At 40.0% G+C, this 16,572-nt stretch overlaps 1 protein-coding gene across 18 annotated transcripts in view; it reads left to right on the top strand.

Moving 5' to 3' along the window:
• The first annotated feature begins 1,133 nt into the window (after positions 1–1,133).
• msi2b (musashi RNA-binding protein 2b) overlaps positions 1,134–16,572 on the top strand; it is a 332,893-nt gene continuing 317,454 nt past the window's right edge. For 11 of the 18 annotated variants that reach the window (XM_055196807.2, XM_055196800.2, XM_055196808.2 and 8 more), the window contains exons 1-5: positions 1,136–1,351; positions 1,680–1,720; positions 1,962–2,043; positions 2,599–2,683; positions 6,787–6,828. In XM_055196807.2, the coding sequence (XP_055052782.1) occupies positions 1,290–1,351; positions 1,680–1,720; positions 1,962–2,043; positions 2,599–2,683; positions 6,787–6,828 (312 nt within the window). In that variant the 5' untranslated portion in view covers positions 1,136–1,289. Of the gene's footprint in view, positions 1,352–1,679; positions 1,721–1,961; positions 2,044–2,598; positions 2,684–6,786; positions 6,829–16,572 lie in introns of all 18 variants that reach the window. The other 7 variants (XM_055196805.2, XM_055196803.2, XM_055196801.2 and 4 more) reach the window with 3 other exon arrangements.

The following is a 16,572-nucleotide window of genomic DNA, read 5'->3' as shown; positions in this document are numbered from 1 at the left end:
AGCTCTCTCTCTCTCTCTCTCTCTCTCTCTCTCTCTCTCTCTCCATTTTAATGCACAGGCTCTCTCACCCCGTGCCATGGATAATAAGCACAGGATCCTTTAACCTTTTCTGTGCATTTTAAAGACCCTTAATTGATGTGTAAAACTGCGGTTTTCTGAAGGGGTCTACAAGCCCCTCAGGCAGTGTGCTGAGATATTTTGAGTTGAATGTATTATAGTGACAGATGGGTGCTGCTGAATGAAGTGTGTTCTTTACAGTCACAAAACAAACATGTATATACACAGTATGACAGATAGATAAAACTGCAAGAAAGAACAGTAATCATATTAAATATTTGCATTTGTGCTTTCGGTGTCTAATTTATTTAATCACTAGGGATTTTAAATGAAAAACTATAATACAATATTGATTCATTAAAAGGGGGCTGGTATGTGGAATAGCGTTTTAAAAGCATAATAAAGTCGTTTGCTTTTAATACAACCTATGATGAGCCGCTAAACTAAATCTCTATTTATTTACCACACTTCATATTGTACTTGTGTATATTTTGTGTGATATAGCCTATGTTAAGAAATGCTTTATATTGTATATTTTAGGCCTACTTGTTTTGTAACTCTTTGTAAATATTTTTGTTGTATAACTTTAAGCCTACGTGATTGACATGTTCACGTGCCCTTGAACCAAATTAGATTCCTTACATGGTCAATACACGTAAATTCTGGAAAAATTATTTTAAAATTAAACATTTTTCAAAGTATTTCATATTCTGCACTCTTAAAAATAAAGGTTCCTAAATGGTCTCCAAAAAGACCCGTTAAAATTCATAAAAAGTTACTTATTATGGATAAAGGTTCTTCAGACTATAAAAAGGTAAGACATACTGAAGTATACTACATTATTTGTTTAAATATAGGCTACAGAAAGTTATGAATTTATCTACGCGGTAGATATTGTATATTATCCGACGCTGTCTATAATTAAAACTGTTATCAGTCGCGAGACTTCGAGGTTAGCGAACGACATCAAAACAAGAAGGTAAAAAATCCACACGCGCTGAGCTCCAAATAGGCGGGGCCATGCTAATGACGTCAATGCAATGGGCTATGGTGACGAGCCCCTTCTCCGCCCCGCCCCCTGTGTCTGACGGGAGGGGGGGGCGAGCCAGGCAGAGCTGATCCCACGTGTGACGCTCGCATTCCCGGCTCAGTAATATTCTCTATAGCGGGGCTACGGGTAGCGTTCGCTCTCAGTGTGTTTGTTATAGTTACTGGCCATAGTTGGGTTAGCAATGGAGGGAGACGGGAGCCAAGCCACATCTGGAAGCCCAAATGATTCGCAACACGACCCGGGGTAAGCAAGAGGCAACGCTGACAGCACTTGACTTTTCTCGTCTCCAGTGACATTATTGAGGGAGAGAGTGTTGTTTTTGGTAAATCGCTCCTGTCCAATGCCTTGGCATTGGTGCAGCCTTCCGGGTGCGCTCCTGTACTACACCTTTGTTTGATTTATGCGAGCCTGCCCTTAGTGCAAAGCTCAGTAAAACGCACGCATCTCTCTCTCCTCGATTGCTTTGCCTTCGTTCAGCTCTGCTTTTTTGTCGCTAGCTAAGTAGTTAGCTACACGTCAAAATGGCCGATCTGACATCTGGACTCACTTCTGCTGTGTTTTCCCCTTACAGCAAAATGTTTATCGGTGGCCTCAGCTGGCAAACTTCACCAGGTAAGAGCACGACCCTTTCGTCGGGCTGCGTTTTGTTGCGCGTCCGCGTTGGTTACATTGTATCCAGCGTGGCGCGCCGTGCGGGATATGTGCCGCGCGCGCAAGGTTATTTTCATTCCCAGTCATTTGAAGTCCTCTATTCGACCCCTGTTATACATCCAGGGGGGCGTTTGATTTCAATAAACTGTTGTGGTGCGTAACGCGCGAACGCTTTGCTGATGTGTCCTGTTTTGTGTTGCAGACAGCCTTAGAGACTATTTTAGTAAATTTGGAGAGATCAGAGAATGTATGGTGATGAGGGATCCCACGACAAAACGATCCAGGTAAAAATAACAGCAGGGATTTTTTCCCTTGAGACACTTTTTATGTTGGACGGTTCTTTAATGTATTGCACGATTTTGTTATTCATATGCGCGAAGCGCGATGCGCTTTCTTTTCGCTGTTCCTGCATTGAATACAGTTTGACATTGATATGGCATTACTAAAAACGCTCATGTTAAACCAGATGTCTTTTGAAACGGTTAATGCAATTGCTTATGTATGGCTTTGTCTCGCGCACCTTAAGTGTCCTTGACAGATTTAAGGTGATACGTTGTGACAGATCATGTAGATTACCTGAAATGTTAAGGTAACCAACCTTTAATGACAAAAATGTTTCATTTCATTTATGTAGACACCTCTTTTTAAAAATCTGATGGTTTACCAAAACAGTGTAAAAGAAACAACAGACAGACCATACAAAACCAGATTAATGATGTGCTATAAGCCAATGACAGTAAATGTTTTCTGTGCATATAAAAACACCCTTCACTAAAGTTTACCAGTCAAACAAGCATAAACCATCTCTACTAATCTTTGTGTGTTTGTTTGTTTTCCAGGGGATTTGGCTTTGTTACGTTTGCAGATGCGGCCAGTGTAGATAAGGTCTTAGCTCAACCTCACCACGAATTAGACTCAAAGACGGTAAGTTTGCGTTTTATATTATATTTCGTGAAGTGCTGTGTAAACACGCTTGTCTGTGACATTCAGTGGTGAAAAGATTCACGGTCTGTCATATCTCTTCTCTCGTTGAGACGTGCTCTGTGGCATTTGTCATTGAGCCACATGCACAGCATGGCACTAGATGCAAACAAGTAGCCGGGTAGTTAGTCCTGTCCTATACCCTTGTATCTTATCAAGGTGATAAATGGCGTTGAGGGTGAACTGAACACCTGCAACCGAGGTCGATTGTGACGTCATTTGTGCTTTATGACGATGTAATAAATGCCACGGGGTGTAAGATTTGCAGTGTATGACGTAGCACCGTGCACTCTTGACTATGGTTTAAAAGTTTCAGACATAAGTTTATACTCAAGCAGGGTGGATTATTCTGTTCAGGTGCAGGTGACATTATTTATGTGGTGAACCAAATTCACCAGTCATTTTTCTTTTCTGTCAGTGTATGGTTTGAGTTATGTTTTATGAATTTGTCATTGTGGTCTGGGTTTGTGTGTAGGTGAGATTGAGCTGTAGGTTTTTTCCTGTATCTTCTCATTATTATACCTTCATGTTGTTTCCTCAAATTTTCCTTTTTATAAATAATTTATTTAATTTTTTGTTGTTACTGTTAATGTTGAAGCGTCTAAGATAAACCCAAAATTTATAGTATATAATATAAATCATTACTTTATCAAGCAAGATTTAAAATTTTCAAAAATCTAAGATGGAAATCATTTTAAGTAGTAATTGATTTTTCTTAAACAGTTTTATTTACGTGTCTGATTTATTTCTGCAAACATTTTCTAGTTATTGTAAATTCAAATATTTATTTTTAACTAAATTAAAATATTAGTATCTGTTAAATATACAAACTGAGTCACATCAGCCAGAAATAAGTTGCCTGCTTATTGCATCTCACCTATTAGACTCCATCAGAAATTAATTTAGATTTCGGTCTGATAAAATAAGCAGGCAATTTATTGGTTAAGGATTTTATTTATTTTCCATATTAAATCCATCATCTTCACTGCTTGTAGATGACCCTTTTAGTAACCTGTAAGAGTCCAGAATGAATGAGCCTTTATTTGGCATAGCTAGGGTGTGGACAAACACAGCCTTCACTGAGTCATTTTAATAGAGGTAGTGTTGATGCAAGTTCCTTTCAAGAAAAAAACATTGGCTTTTACAGAGTAATACACTGTTATGCATTTGTGGCAAGTTTATCTCCCCAAACACTGCATATTTAATATTCCCAAATTTTAAAAATATGTTTAACATGTATGTCTGTGATACAATGGGCGTTAGTAATACTGCTCTGTTCCCGGTTAAATATATAATTTGTTGGGAACACTTTGTTGTAAAAGGCGTTTAAATAAAATAACAATTTCAAAGAATAAAAATTGAAGTACAAACGAAAGAAAAATCCTAAATAGGTTAGGGTTAGGGTTTCGAAATGCAAACATTTGGCTTGAAGTGCAGTGAATGTTTACACACGAAAGACAACCAATTGAGGTTATCTGGTTCAAGTTGCTAGTTACTCTGATTAGATTAGATCATGTGGCTAATTTGGTCAGTGGATTAACCTGTTTACATTAACCTGCAGATGGATTCCTCTTCATAATTGACTAAAATTGATTGGACATATAATTTCAAATTAAAATTTTAAACCCGCAGGTGAATATTTACCACATTTCTCGGATTAATGCTTTAAATCTGCATAACTACAGGTCAGGTGTAATGTTTATTATCTCTTTATGCCAGTTTTTCATTCATTGATATAAACTGAAATGTCTTTATGAAGCATTTCCATCTGAATAAAAAAGGCTACAAATGTGGACATCAAAAGGGTCATTTAGATTACATAATAAATGCACACATGTGTAACTCTAGTGTAAAAAGTGGGTCAAGGTTTAATGTTTTAAATGGCTGGAAAAAAGAAAGCTAGCATAGCAGCGACATGCTCCGGATTTTCGAGAGATTGAGATCACGAGGACAGTAGCTGCTACAGCTAAAGCAGGGATTACCGAGCTCTGAGTAGTGATGTCATCAGCAGGGTCAGAGGGGGCAGTTGCATGACTTTTACTCAGGCGTGACCTCATTCATAAAGGTGAACTGTGGGACTGTACATTCATCTGAACACTTGGAGCTGTGAGGTTCTGTGCAGTCGTGTGGAGGTTTACTTCAGATTGCCCTTGCTGTTGAAACCTTGCTTGTCAAGAAAGCTTGGAGAAACACCTTTTCAAACATTGCTGAAAAGGTTTGAAGGCTTAGACTTTCATTTTTGTCCACATATATTGCCTTTTCCCTCCTTTCTTTTTGTGCCATTTCCATAATCTTGAAACAGTAGGCCTATTTTATGTTTTTAAGCTACTGTATATTAAAATTCACGTAGGCCTACAGATAGATATAGCCTGTTTGTTCTATAGCTCCTGCAGTAATAATTTTTCATGATTTTCATAAAGCATCTTTACGTTTACAGGCGCACATATTTATTGCGTTTTCTATTTTCACCTTCTCGCAATTTCCTTTTCAATCTTTTGTCACTTTTGAAGAGCGCAAATGGACCAAGAAAAACATGTACAGAGATATTCCTGACACACATTTGATTAAAAGCTGTGTAATCTGCAAATCTGAAAGCCTGAGGTGAGAATTGCATTGTGTATTGACAACTGAAAGACCGTTGCCGGCTTCTCTAAAAGCAATCTGTTTTAAATTAAACACTTTTCTGGATGAATTAAAGTATAACACAACAGAGTAATTTCCCACCAGAAAGGTTTTTTTTTTTTTAAACCCAATACATATTGCAATTCTGTTTAGGTCAAATTAATTTACCAGGAGACCCCGTCCCTTCATATTCCAGCAAAACATGTTTATTACATTTTTTAGCACGCTGTCACTTCTCGCAGTTCTGCTTTTCTTTTTCTTACTGTTTAAGTGACGAAGCATTCAGACACACGGTATGTTCAAGAGCAATATAGCACTAATGGATCTTTTTCCCTTGAGTTATTTTTCCATTTAATGAGAGTGCAGAAGCAAGCATCTGTGCAAAGGAAGTCTTTGAACTGTTTTTATCCTCGCATGCATGATTATCTATCGTGCTTCTAGTACTCCGGCTGCTCGAGCTTTTGGCCTGTGTGTGTGCGTAAAAGAGAGACGGTTGTTTCAGTCTATGAATGTTTAAATGACCGAACTTCTCGATCAAGTCTGCAGGTTAACCAAAAAATTTAATTAATATATATTTTTACAATTTTAATAAACAAGTAATCTAATATTTTATAGGTGCCATTCATAACAAACTAGTTATTAAAAAATAATTTCATAATACAGGGATCGATAACAGGCTTACTTGATTAAAATTGACACATTTATGTCGGTAATTTATCCCGCTGGGAATCTGTCACGTTCCCGGGATAAATCAAAGAGACGCTTCATGCAAATTTCGATTGCCCTTGATCATGGGTTGCATTATTTGTTGTTTATCAGTGAAGTCACACTGTGTTTGTATTATAGACTCTCATCTAGCCAATAAACCTATAAGATTATAGCACGGCAAAAATGCACGGTGTGGGTAGAGGCGTAACCCTTCATTCACTGTGAAAGAGTGAAAAGTAAAGTCACCTATAATAATGATAATCCCTCAGGGGGAAAAGAGGTTGTGGGTGTATTGATCTAACGCCCTGTCTTGATTCTTCCCAAATCTACAGCACTTACTAAAACATCTTCCATCTTGTCGGCCTGACCTCCCCAGAGGCCAGAAGCGCTCATTCACCGAGTCTTTGAATTATCTCCGGTGTATTATATAATGCCACCTGTTTATTTATGTGGTAATGGAGTGATTATGCTCTAACCTGTGTAAGATTTTATTCGATTTTGTCATACACAGGCCCCATGCAACCAGCGTGTAATAACCCTGCCAGATTACACACGAGACACAGCGCATTGCATCATGATTAATACTATAATTTCTATGAAGGTTATCGAGTAGTCGCGGCGCATCGCCGGCGTTTTCTAATATTTTGTAATTTTCCTCTTCACGTAGCGGCTCGGTTTTCTCATATGTATTTCTTTTCTTTCCTTGTTTCATTTAGATTGATCCTAAAGTTGCCTTTCCGAGACGCGCTCAACCCAAGGTAAGAGCTGTTTGCTTTTTTCTCTCATTGCTGAGCCGCTTTACATTTGCAAGTCTGCTGTGTAATTGCGAGAGAGTCATTTTGTCGGTAGAGGCGAGTTGAGCCTAAACTGCGACGTTAAGCTAACGTCTGTTGCTGTCCGGCTATTGTTTATACTTTTACAAGGACAGGCTGTGTTTAATGATTAGATTGTGCATTAAGATTTTAAGAAGAATTATCTGTGAACCTTAAGAAACCTCATGAAGAAAATATTAAATAGTTGCTGCTTTAGTGAGCGTAAAGGTTGAGGATTTTTCTATTGGGGGCGAGAGGTGGGAGTACTCATTAACTTATTATTTTAGCTCGGCTTAGAAGTAAGATCATTAGTGAAGTTTTTTTTTTTCAGAAAGAAAAAAAAAGAAATATTTTGCCTTCAGCTGTGCAATCCAATCCAGAGCATTAAATCCCTTTGCCGGTCTCGCATTTAAATCTTGTCTCGACAAGACAATTTTCTTTGTACGTTCTTGTGTGTGTGCGTGCGTGTGTGTTTTATGGTACCTAATGCCCTGCTTCTCCGGGTTGGCAGTGAACTTCCGACAGCCTTTTCACTTCAGACTGCTATGTCATCCAGATGGTCCGTGCCCCAGATTCTGTGTCTGCCGTGCATGGCCTCTCGGGCAGAGCTGGGGCGCCCCCCCTGGCTCCGTATTGGGCCACCAACACTTTTACCCGCTTTTGATCTAGAGAGGAAAGGTGAGAACTTTTACACTGACCTGAGATCAGCTCAAGTGTTATATTCAAGTGATCGATGATAAGGGGGTTGTAGTGAGCAGATGGTCCTAGATCAGGGCGTAATGGGAACCTCTGGCCCGTGTGAAGCTGGGGAGGAAGGCCCGTATGGTGACAGGTGTCCGTTGCACACTTGTCTGGCTAATTGATATAAAGAACTTTCTCGCTCCGTCCAGAGCAGAGACTCATCGGAGGAGAAATAGTGTGCTGTTTTTCTCGCTCTCACGCACATACACATGCCAACAAGGCCGATCCAAATGCAGGCCGCAGGGCCCCAGGCCTAATGCTGTTTCTTGGCTCGGGTTGGACACGGGATGAATAGGAGTATTAATACCGCCAGGCTCCAGTAGCAGTTAGACTACAGCTCTGTGGATATTGCTCAGAGCCAGGCACAGTGGCGAATAATACCTTTAATGCAAATACGCTATTATTATTCCCACGTCCGGTCAATGAGGCAATATTGCACCGTCTGAACTTGGCAGTGGCGCGCGTGCAGGTACAGATTCATTAACGGATGCATTGTATCCCTGATTCCTTAGATTTAGGAACAAACCAACAGTGAACACAGGAAAATAGAAAAGTACACGGTGGTTAAAAAAGCGCTGAATAGCCACACTGTCCTGACTGTGCAAGGCTGGAGGGCTTTTTATCTCCCACCAAAAGCAGCAGAAAGAAGTAAGGATTTGTTTTTGCAGCGTTTGTTTCTAACAGCGCAGAAGTTTACCGCAGCCGTAGGTCGAGATTGCTTTTTTGCCGTATTTGTGATTGGACTTCACACGTCTGTCTTTTTCCCACAACATGCCTCGGCATGTCCCGACAAGATTTTAATTGATAGTGGGATTGAAGCTGCGTTTGGAAGGGAATGGATTTTTGCAGGTCTAATATCGCCCTCCGAGTAAACTCTTATTTTCATCAAGCCTACGGCTGCATAATCTTTCCAATCAAGTTGCCAGTGCTTCACCAGCTGCTGTGGTGTGGTTTTAACAAGCCTCTAGGTGAAGCAAGACGATGGACGATCATCTTTTATGTGATGGCCCATTTGTTTTGCACTGATTCTTGTCCCTTCACATTGATCATGTTGAAACTCGCACCACTGCGAGTTGATAAATTAGTGGGGTGTATTAATCTTAAGAGCATTTGTGAATGAGGCAGATAATTCATTTCAAAACACTTTATGTCCTGTAATAGAGATTGTGTAATGTCACATTGTAACGCGCCATAAAAGTTTGGTATGAATTATTAAACACCTTTTCTCACAATATTGCATCGGCCCTCATTTGATATCTATTTACATGACAATTTTGTCATCATTTGCTCACCTTTATGTCATTCCAGACGTGTTTGACTTTCATGAAACACTGAAAGTGTGCAGTATTGTATATCTGTGAAGCTCTGTGCTGAAAGTGGATGGGGACTTGGAGCTGTCAAGCTTCAAAAGATAAAACATCATAAAAGTCGTTCATACAACACTGCATTATTTTCTGATTTTTCTCTAGGCATCCAACAATAGTTTTGTCCATCTTGCCTTAAAAGTATTGGTTGCTTGACAGTTGTGGTCACCATTTCCTTTCATGGTATGGAAAAGAACTGTTTGAACATTTTGCTATTAATAATTTCTTTTGTGTCCCACTGAAGATCTTGCAGTCGAAACTGACAAAGTTATATGACGTGTTTTTGGTGATCGGCTTCTTTAATTATTATTATTTATTGTTTGTTAATGCCCTAATGAAAGTTATTATCAAGTGGGTAACACTTTATGGTCTCATTTATTACGTTAGTAAATGCATTAGCCAATATCCATTGATGATGAGCAATAGATTTTACAGCATTTATTAATCTTTAATGTTAGGTAATTCATTGTGTAGTTTTCATGCCAGTTAACTAATGTAACACATCCAGCTCTATTAACGGTAGTTACACTGTAAAAAATACTTTGCTGACTTAAAATATTTTGTTGAATCAACTTAAAGTCATTTCAACTTACTATTATTTATCTTGACTAGAGACGAGTTGTTATAACTACAGGTGAGTTGTTATAACTTATAAAATTAAGTTGACTTTTCTCAACCATATTTTATAAGTTGTGACAACTCATCACCGTTGACATGACTTGTAAATCTGAGTTGATTTAACAAAAAATTTTAAGGCAGCAAAGTATTTTTTACAGTGTAGTAAAAGCTGTAGAAGTATTATTCATTGTTAGTCCATGTTAACTAATGTACTTAAATTGAAAATACTGTCCTAATTTATTAAAGTCAATGGGCATTGTCATCCAAAATGTTTACATCTTTTTTTGTTCAGTCGAGAAGTAATTAAGTTTTTTGAGGAAAACATTCCAGGATTTGTCTCATTTTAATAGACTTTATTGGACCCCAACACCATACAGTTTCAATGCAGTTTAAAATTGCAGTTTCAAAGGGCTCTAAATGATCCCAAATAAGGCAAAACGATTGCCATTTTTGGCAAGAAAAAAAAAATTGCACTTCCACCGGCCGTGTGGCGCACCAGCGCGAACTCACGTAATAAGTCATTGCGGCAAAACGTCACGGATGACGTAGGCAAAACTACCGCCACAGTGTTTACAAAAATGGTCCGCAAATGTGCGTTTCATATATGTAACACGTGACCTTCGGTGTGTTTACACAATTAGGTGAGGTCGCGCAGCGCATCACACGACCGGTGGAGGACGAGAAGTTGTGGTTTAAAAGTGTATTTTTTTCCTTGCCTAAAAAATGACAATCGTTTTGCTAGATAAGACCATTTTGACTCATTTAAACTGCATCGAAACTGTAAAGTGTTGGGGTCCAATAAAGGCCATTAAAATGAGAAAAATCCTGGAATGTTTTCCTCAAAAAACCTAATTTCTTCTCGACTGAACAAAGAAAGACATAAACATTGTGGATGACATGGGGGTGAGTAAATTATCTGATTTTTTAAAGAAAATGGACTAATCCTTTAAACAGAATAAAGAAACCCATAAAGATTTACAACAACATGAGGGTGAATAAATTATGACTGAATTTTAATTTTTGGTTAAACTAGTCCTATCCCTTTAAGTAATGTTAGATCTTTAAAAAGAGTAGCTAGCTCATATGTGGACCATTCAAATCGAATAGTTAAAGTTCGAAGAATCTGCCATCCATAGTTCATAATCTTTTCTTCTTTGTAGAAAATATAGGAGGTTAATTTAATTGGTCTATGTTTGCCTTTCTTGACCATAGAAGTTACAACCTGTTTATGTCCTATTCGCTTGTTAAGTCTGATGTCATGCACCACTTCCGGGTCCAACCGCTCTTAAAAGTCATAGGGAAATAACAAGAAATTCACACTATTGTGCACTCGTATAATAATGCACAACTACTAAAACATCTGATCCTAATTTTTATCTCCATAACAGACCAGACATGGACTCATTGACCTATGCATTACTAATATATTGCTGTCGGTGATTCCCTGAGCATGGAGACACTTTGGGTTTATACATTGTTGCGTAAATGTGTAACATGAATCAATAGTGCTCATAAACGGCTGTTTATATAATATCCTCTATTGAAATGAGTGGATGCTTGGACCCGGAATTCGTATTTACTCATGTCATAACTTAAAAGCGGACGGGCATTGATTGCTTTTCCCTGCCTTTGACTATCAGCCTCTGGTTTTTCTGCCATTAAAAGATTATTGTGTCATTTTTGCTGACACTAGTTCAAAACACTGTTAGACACCGTATAATGAGTTTGCATTCAAAGCTCAAAGCAGCCACCTTCAGGTCCTTAAACTTGATTTCGCAGGAGTCGCACCAATCAGTGCCAAGCCACTGGCTATAATCAGTCTAATGAGTGACATTACCTACAAAAATGGGAGCTATGCTTGAAGTACAGCAATACTAGTGGGTGGGGAAGGAGGTGACCGGGTTGAAACCGGAGTTAAAAGGCCCAGCACACAGCATAATGGGACCCTTCAGCTCCAACAGCACAACACGCAAACCAGCCTGAGTGTAGATGTCCTGGCATTTAACGCCGTGAGCGCTGTCAAAACAATGCCTGAGCAAAAGCTACATTCCCAGTTCGACTGTTCCCGCAGTCGCCAAGCACGGGACTGGCAGTAAGCGGGGGTGTCTGAGCTGAAATTGAGCATACCCGTGTATTTTTTGTTTGTCAGTTTAAAAAAAAAATATTTGCACCTTAGCGGACTGCGAAACTGCAAAGCTGTCGCGTCATGTGGCGCGGGCTTGCGCACGACTGAGTGTGAAAACTCCAGGCCAAGTTTTTAATGACGTCCAAAAGGTGGTGCCGTGTGAAGTACTGAAACCCCCCAGCGCATGTTTTCTCGCTTGTTGGTAGAGAAGAAGGACACCGCTTGCCGTTTGACTCCAAACAACCCTGCGCCAATTAAAAATCCAAGCTAACGTTGCTTAGCTCAGTTGTAGTATTTTGCCGACAGCTGGGGACGCAGCATCATTACTTGTTTGAATTTTCAACAGGTGTTGTTTCCTCATAGACTGAGAAACAGATTTAATAAAGAGCTTTGGTTAGGTGTCTGATGTAAGTGAGGTTTGATGTAAACATTTCGTGATTTTGATGCACAAAATGATGAGGGAGAAAGAAAGACTGTAGATTAGGAGTTAGACGATGTTCAAACCAAGCCAACAATGTATTGGTGTTGTGCCGCTAAAAATCACAGGATAATTTCGAATACGCCAATTTTGCCTTTTGTTTTTCTCAGAGGAATCCTTGAGGGCCCGTCTCGGCCCTTGAATTGCCGGGTGACTCAGAGCAAGGCTGGCGCGTTCCCATGTTTGAAATCTATAGAGGAGAGCTCAGCACCGCTGTGGCCTGCCCACCTCTAACTGCTGTTGAGTGACGCTAATGAGGAGAACAAGCGTGCGGGAAAGAAAAGGAAACAAGCTTTTCTGGACATAGCCATTGACAAAAACCCTTTAAAATATCACCATTCACCATAGTCATTCCCGAACCTCCACCCCCTCGAATGCCTCTCGTGGACTTCCATTCTGAAAAGACACATCTCTCAATTAGCATGGCTCGGAGAACATGGCGCTTTGGTGCTTTTTCCTTTGATTTGTTTTGATTAGCAGGATGTAAGGGATCTAATTGAATCCTGTACTAGAGAGTATGACAACACGTCTCACGCCGAGCCAAACAACTGAGGATAGACAGAGAAAAGGGTCAGGATGCTGTCTATCCATCCCATATAGCCTATAGTGTTTTATCACTATTATTGCTTTAAGGCTGCAACAAGTAATGGATACAATTGATAATAATTGATAATGATATCCGTGGTCCGCTTCATACAGCACCAGCTGTGTGCTCAAAGTCAAACATACAACGTGAGCTGAATGCTCAGTCATGCATTTTTTTATCTGAGATGCACGTTTATCAGGCACTGCTTCTTTAACTCTTTCCCCACCAATGAGAAAACGCTTCCCTGCCAATGACGAGTTTTTCCGACAATCTGTATTTCAGCTATTATCCACCAGATGGCGCGCTTACCTAACCTATAAAACCCGTAAGTATTCCCTTAGGGCACTGCTTCCCAATCCTGGTCCTCGAGTACCTTATTTAGCTATAATAAGTGAAAAATCTAATTTAATAAATATTTATGTTTTCATCTTATTAGTTGATTAATCGCAAAAATGATTGTTAGTTGCAGCCCTAAATTAATTTTTTTTGTCACATTTGGTTAAGGCACTATGTCACAGGCTCAATGAATGCTAGCTAAAACAGACAGCAAATATTTGTGTTGTGTGTTGTCGTTCCTCCTTCCTGGTACGTTCAAACTCGCCAATACACACGGGCCTTTCACAAACAAACCTCAGTCAATAGCAAATCACTTTGTCTTGTAACTGCTGGAAAGTTAACTAAAATGTTGTTTTCAGTGTAGCTGCTCTAGTGCACCGTGGCACTGCGTCCGTTCCAAAAACACAACGATTTTTCAAAGGAAAGATTTCTTTGTGACATTAACTGAGTGGAAAGAACAGTAATAACACAGAGGGTGTTGTGTTCTGCCTCCCGGCTAAAGACACAGCGTGAGCCGGACCAAATGTATTCTTTGACCCTTTGCAACGCCAGCAATGGACTTGCATTTGCAGATACATTCTGCGACATCCTCTCTTTCCTGCTTGGTTTCTCATTGGTCACATTTTGGTTTCTCATCGGTAACTAGTATTAACATCCGTCGGGGCAATCTGATCAGTGGCGGTCACCTGAGACAGATTGCAGTTTGCACCAAATGCGTCTGCAGTGGGCACTTTTGTTATCCAGTTTCAGGCGAGAGTCGACATGCATCAGCATCAGTCAGTAAGACACAAACTTAATTTCAGTAGGACAGTCACACAAATTCTTTAGTGTCAAAACTTAAATTTTCTTGTATACATTAAAACAGGACAAAGTGTGTATGTTTTGTCTTCATATGGACATTCCACTTTTTTTTTTAAATATGCTCATTTTCCAGCTCCCCTAGAGTTAAACATCTGATTTTTGCCGGTTTGGAGTCCATTCGGCCGATCTCCGGGTCTGGCGCTGCCACTTTTGGCGTGGCTTGGCATGGTCCATTGAATCGGATTGGACCATTGGCATCGCGCTCAAAAATAACATAAAATAGTTTCGATATTTTTCCCATTTAAAACTTGACTCTTCTGTAGTTACATCGTGTACTAAGACCAACAAAAAATTAAAAGTTGTGATTTTCTAGGCAGATATGGTTAGGAACTATAAACTCATTCTGGCATAATAATCAAGGACTTTGCTACCGTAACATGGCTGCAGGAGGTGCAATGATATTATGCAGTGCCGGAAAATAGTTACTAAGGGGACTATATTTCTGCTGCGTAATATTTTTTAAAAATAAAGTGTCCCTTTAGCCAATAATTTTTTTTAGGTGGTTGTTTTTATTTAAAGGTGCAGTGTGTACATTTTAGCAGCATCTTGTGGTGAGATTGCGAATTGCAGCCAACGGCTCAGCCCACTGCTCACCCCTCGCTTTTGAAACGCATAGAGAAGCTACAGTAGCAGCCACCGGAAAAACATGTCATTGTCGGATACAACTTTGTAAAAAATGGTCCGTTAAGGGCTTCTGTAGGAAAATGGCGGCACAAAATGGCGACTTCCATGTAAGGGGACCCTCTTTGTATGTAGATAGAAATGTCTTATTCTAAGGTTATAAACACATACCGGTTCATTATGAAAGGTCTTTATACACCCCTGATAATATAGTTTTATATATTATTTTGCATTTCTTAAAAGAGATCCTTCTAAAAATTACACACTGCACCTTTAAGGGCTTCTGTAGAAACATGGTGGCACAAAATGGTGACTTCCAAGTAAGGGGACCCTCATGCATGTAGATAAAACATCTCATTCTAAGACAATGAAAACATAACGATTCATTATAAAAAGGTCTTTATACACCCATGATAATATAGTTTTGTATATTATATTGCATTTCTGTCAAGAGATCCTTTTAAAAATTACACACTGCACCTTTAAAGACAAGACTAACCATAGTGTGTAAACCATTATTGGGGGAGAATTCAGATGTTATCTGTGGTACAATACAGATTTTCTTTTTTCTTTTTTCATGAATGTGCTTTGACACTGAATCATACTAAACCCTATTTACATTATTATTATGCTCTGTGTGTTATCAAATATTAGAGTATAAGCTGTACCCCATTTCTGATTGCTTCATCGTTCTGTCTTTTTTGTGTGTGTTAAAATCAACGTATTTCAGACTTGCCAGTTTTCGTCGCATGTGATATCTCAGCCCACATTTTTAGTTTGATAAAAATCTTCAAAAATAAAGCAAGCAATACTGCATTACTTCAGGCCACCTTTGACTTTGCCTCAGGCTGTCAGTACTGGAAACATGTCAACGCTGCAGACAGGTTATTACGCTGTGACAAACTCGCTACGAAGCATCCCAGTGCTTTCATTTAAGGTTTCTCCCAGAGTGGAAGGCTGCCAAGTCTGCAAGAACCCTTGTAGGAGCAGACAAGCTTCCAAATCTGCCTAGTCGACGCTGTGGCGTGCTTCCCTTTGATGCTGCGGTTACCTGCCGTGTCCTATGCACGGTACTGCTGTAGCGCAAAGGCTATCGGCCCACACACTCCCAGCTATGTCTCTCTCTCTCTCTCTCTCTCTCTCTCATGCAGTGTAGGTGATTTGCAGTGTTGCAACCGGTATTCACTCTCTATCAGTTCCAGCATCCTTTTAAAGCATCTGCTTTGTAAACGTTTTGACCTTGACGCCCAGGCCGCAGCCGAACCCGTTTTTGCATCGCCTTGATGTGTCGGATATTGACGTTTGTGACCGGATGGAAGCCGCACATGCTGCGTCCCTCTCTCTGGGTGTTTGTGAAATGAACGGTCTGTGCAATCAGCGCAGTGCTGTCGGGCCAGTCGAGGCTCTTCTGACCCGCCGCGCGCATGTCCTTGTGCAATGATTGTCCTTCACTTCATTGCAGCACTCGGCTCTTCCCTTCCACTCGGCTCGGCCACTTATCTAACCAGGTGGCCGATATGTTTTTCTTTTCCCTCATTGTTTTTAGCGTTCCTGTAAAAGGGCGTCTTTTTTAGACCTTAAGCTCAAGGGCACTTGGTTCGCACTCTGTTGCTGTCCATTCGTGTTCTTATCTCATATAAGGTTAGGACCCTTTTTCACTAGATAGAGGACTCATGACAGCATTCTTAATTCCCACTCTCAAAAGGTACAAACACATTCATCCGGGTGTCTGTGTGTCTTTTTTTCTAGTATGGCAGGCCGGTGTAGCAGGCACGTCTATTTGTCTGCTGTGTGTGTGTGTGTGTGTACTGCTGTCAGGCCTTGGCATTTTTCATTGGCTCCGAATGTGACTAGTGACGGACACCCCCCTCAGAGGCGACGCCTCCTCCTACCCGCCCCTCTTTGGTTAGCTGGTGCCTTTGCTACCACATGATAAATCTGATGCTAAATTTAGAGGCCG

This window comes from Misgurnus anguillicaudatus, chromosome 24, assembly GCF_027580225.2.
Source record: "Misgurnus anguillicaudatus chromosome 24, ASM2758022v2, whole genome shotgun sequence".
NCBI classification, from domain to species: Eukaryota; Metazoa; Chordata; class Actinopteri; order Cypriniformes; family Cobitidae; genus Misgurnus; species Misgurnus anguillicaudatus.
This window is presented reverse-complemented; position numbering and strand designations above follow the sequence as displayed.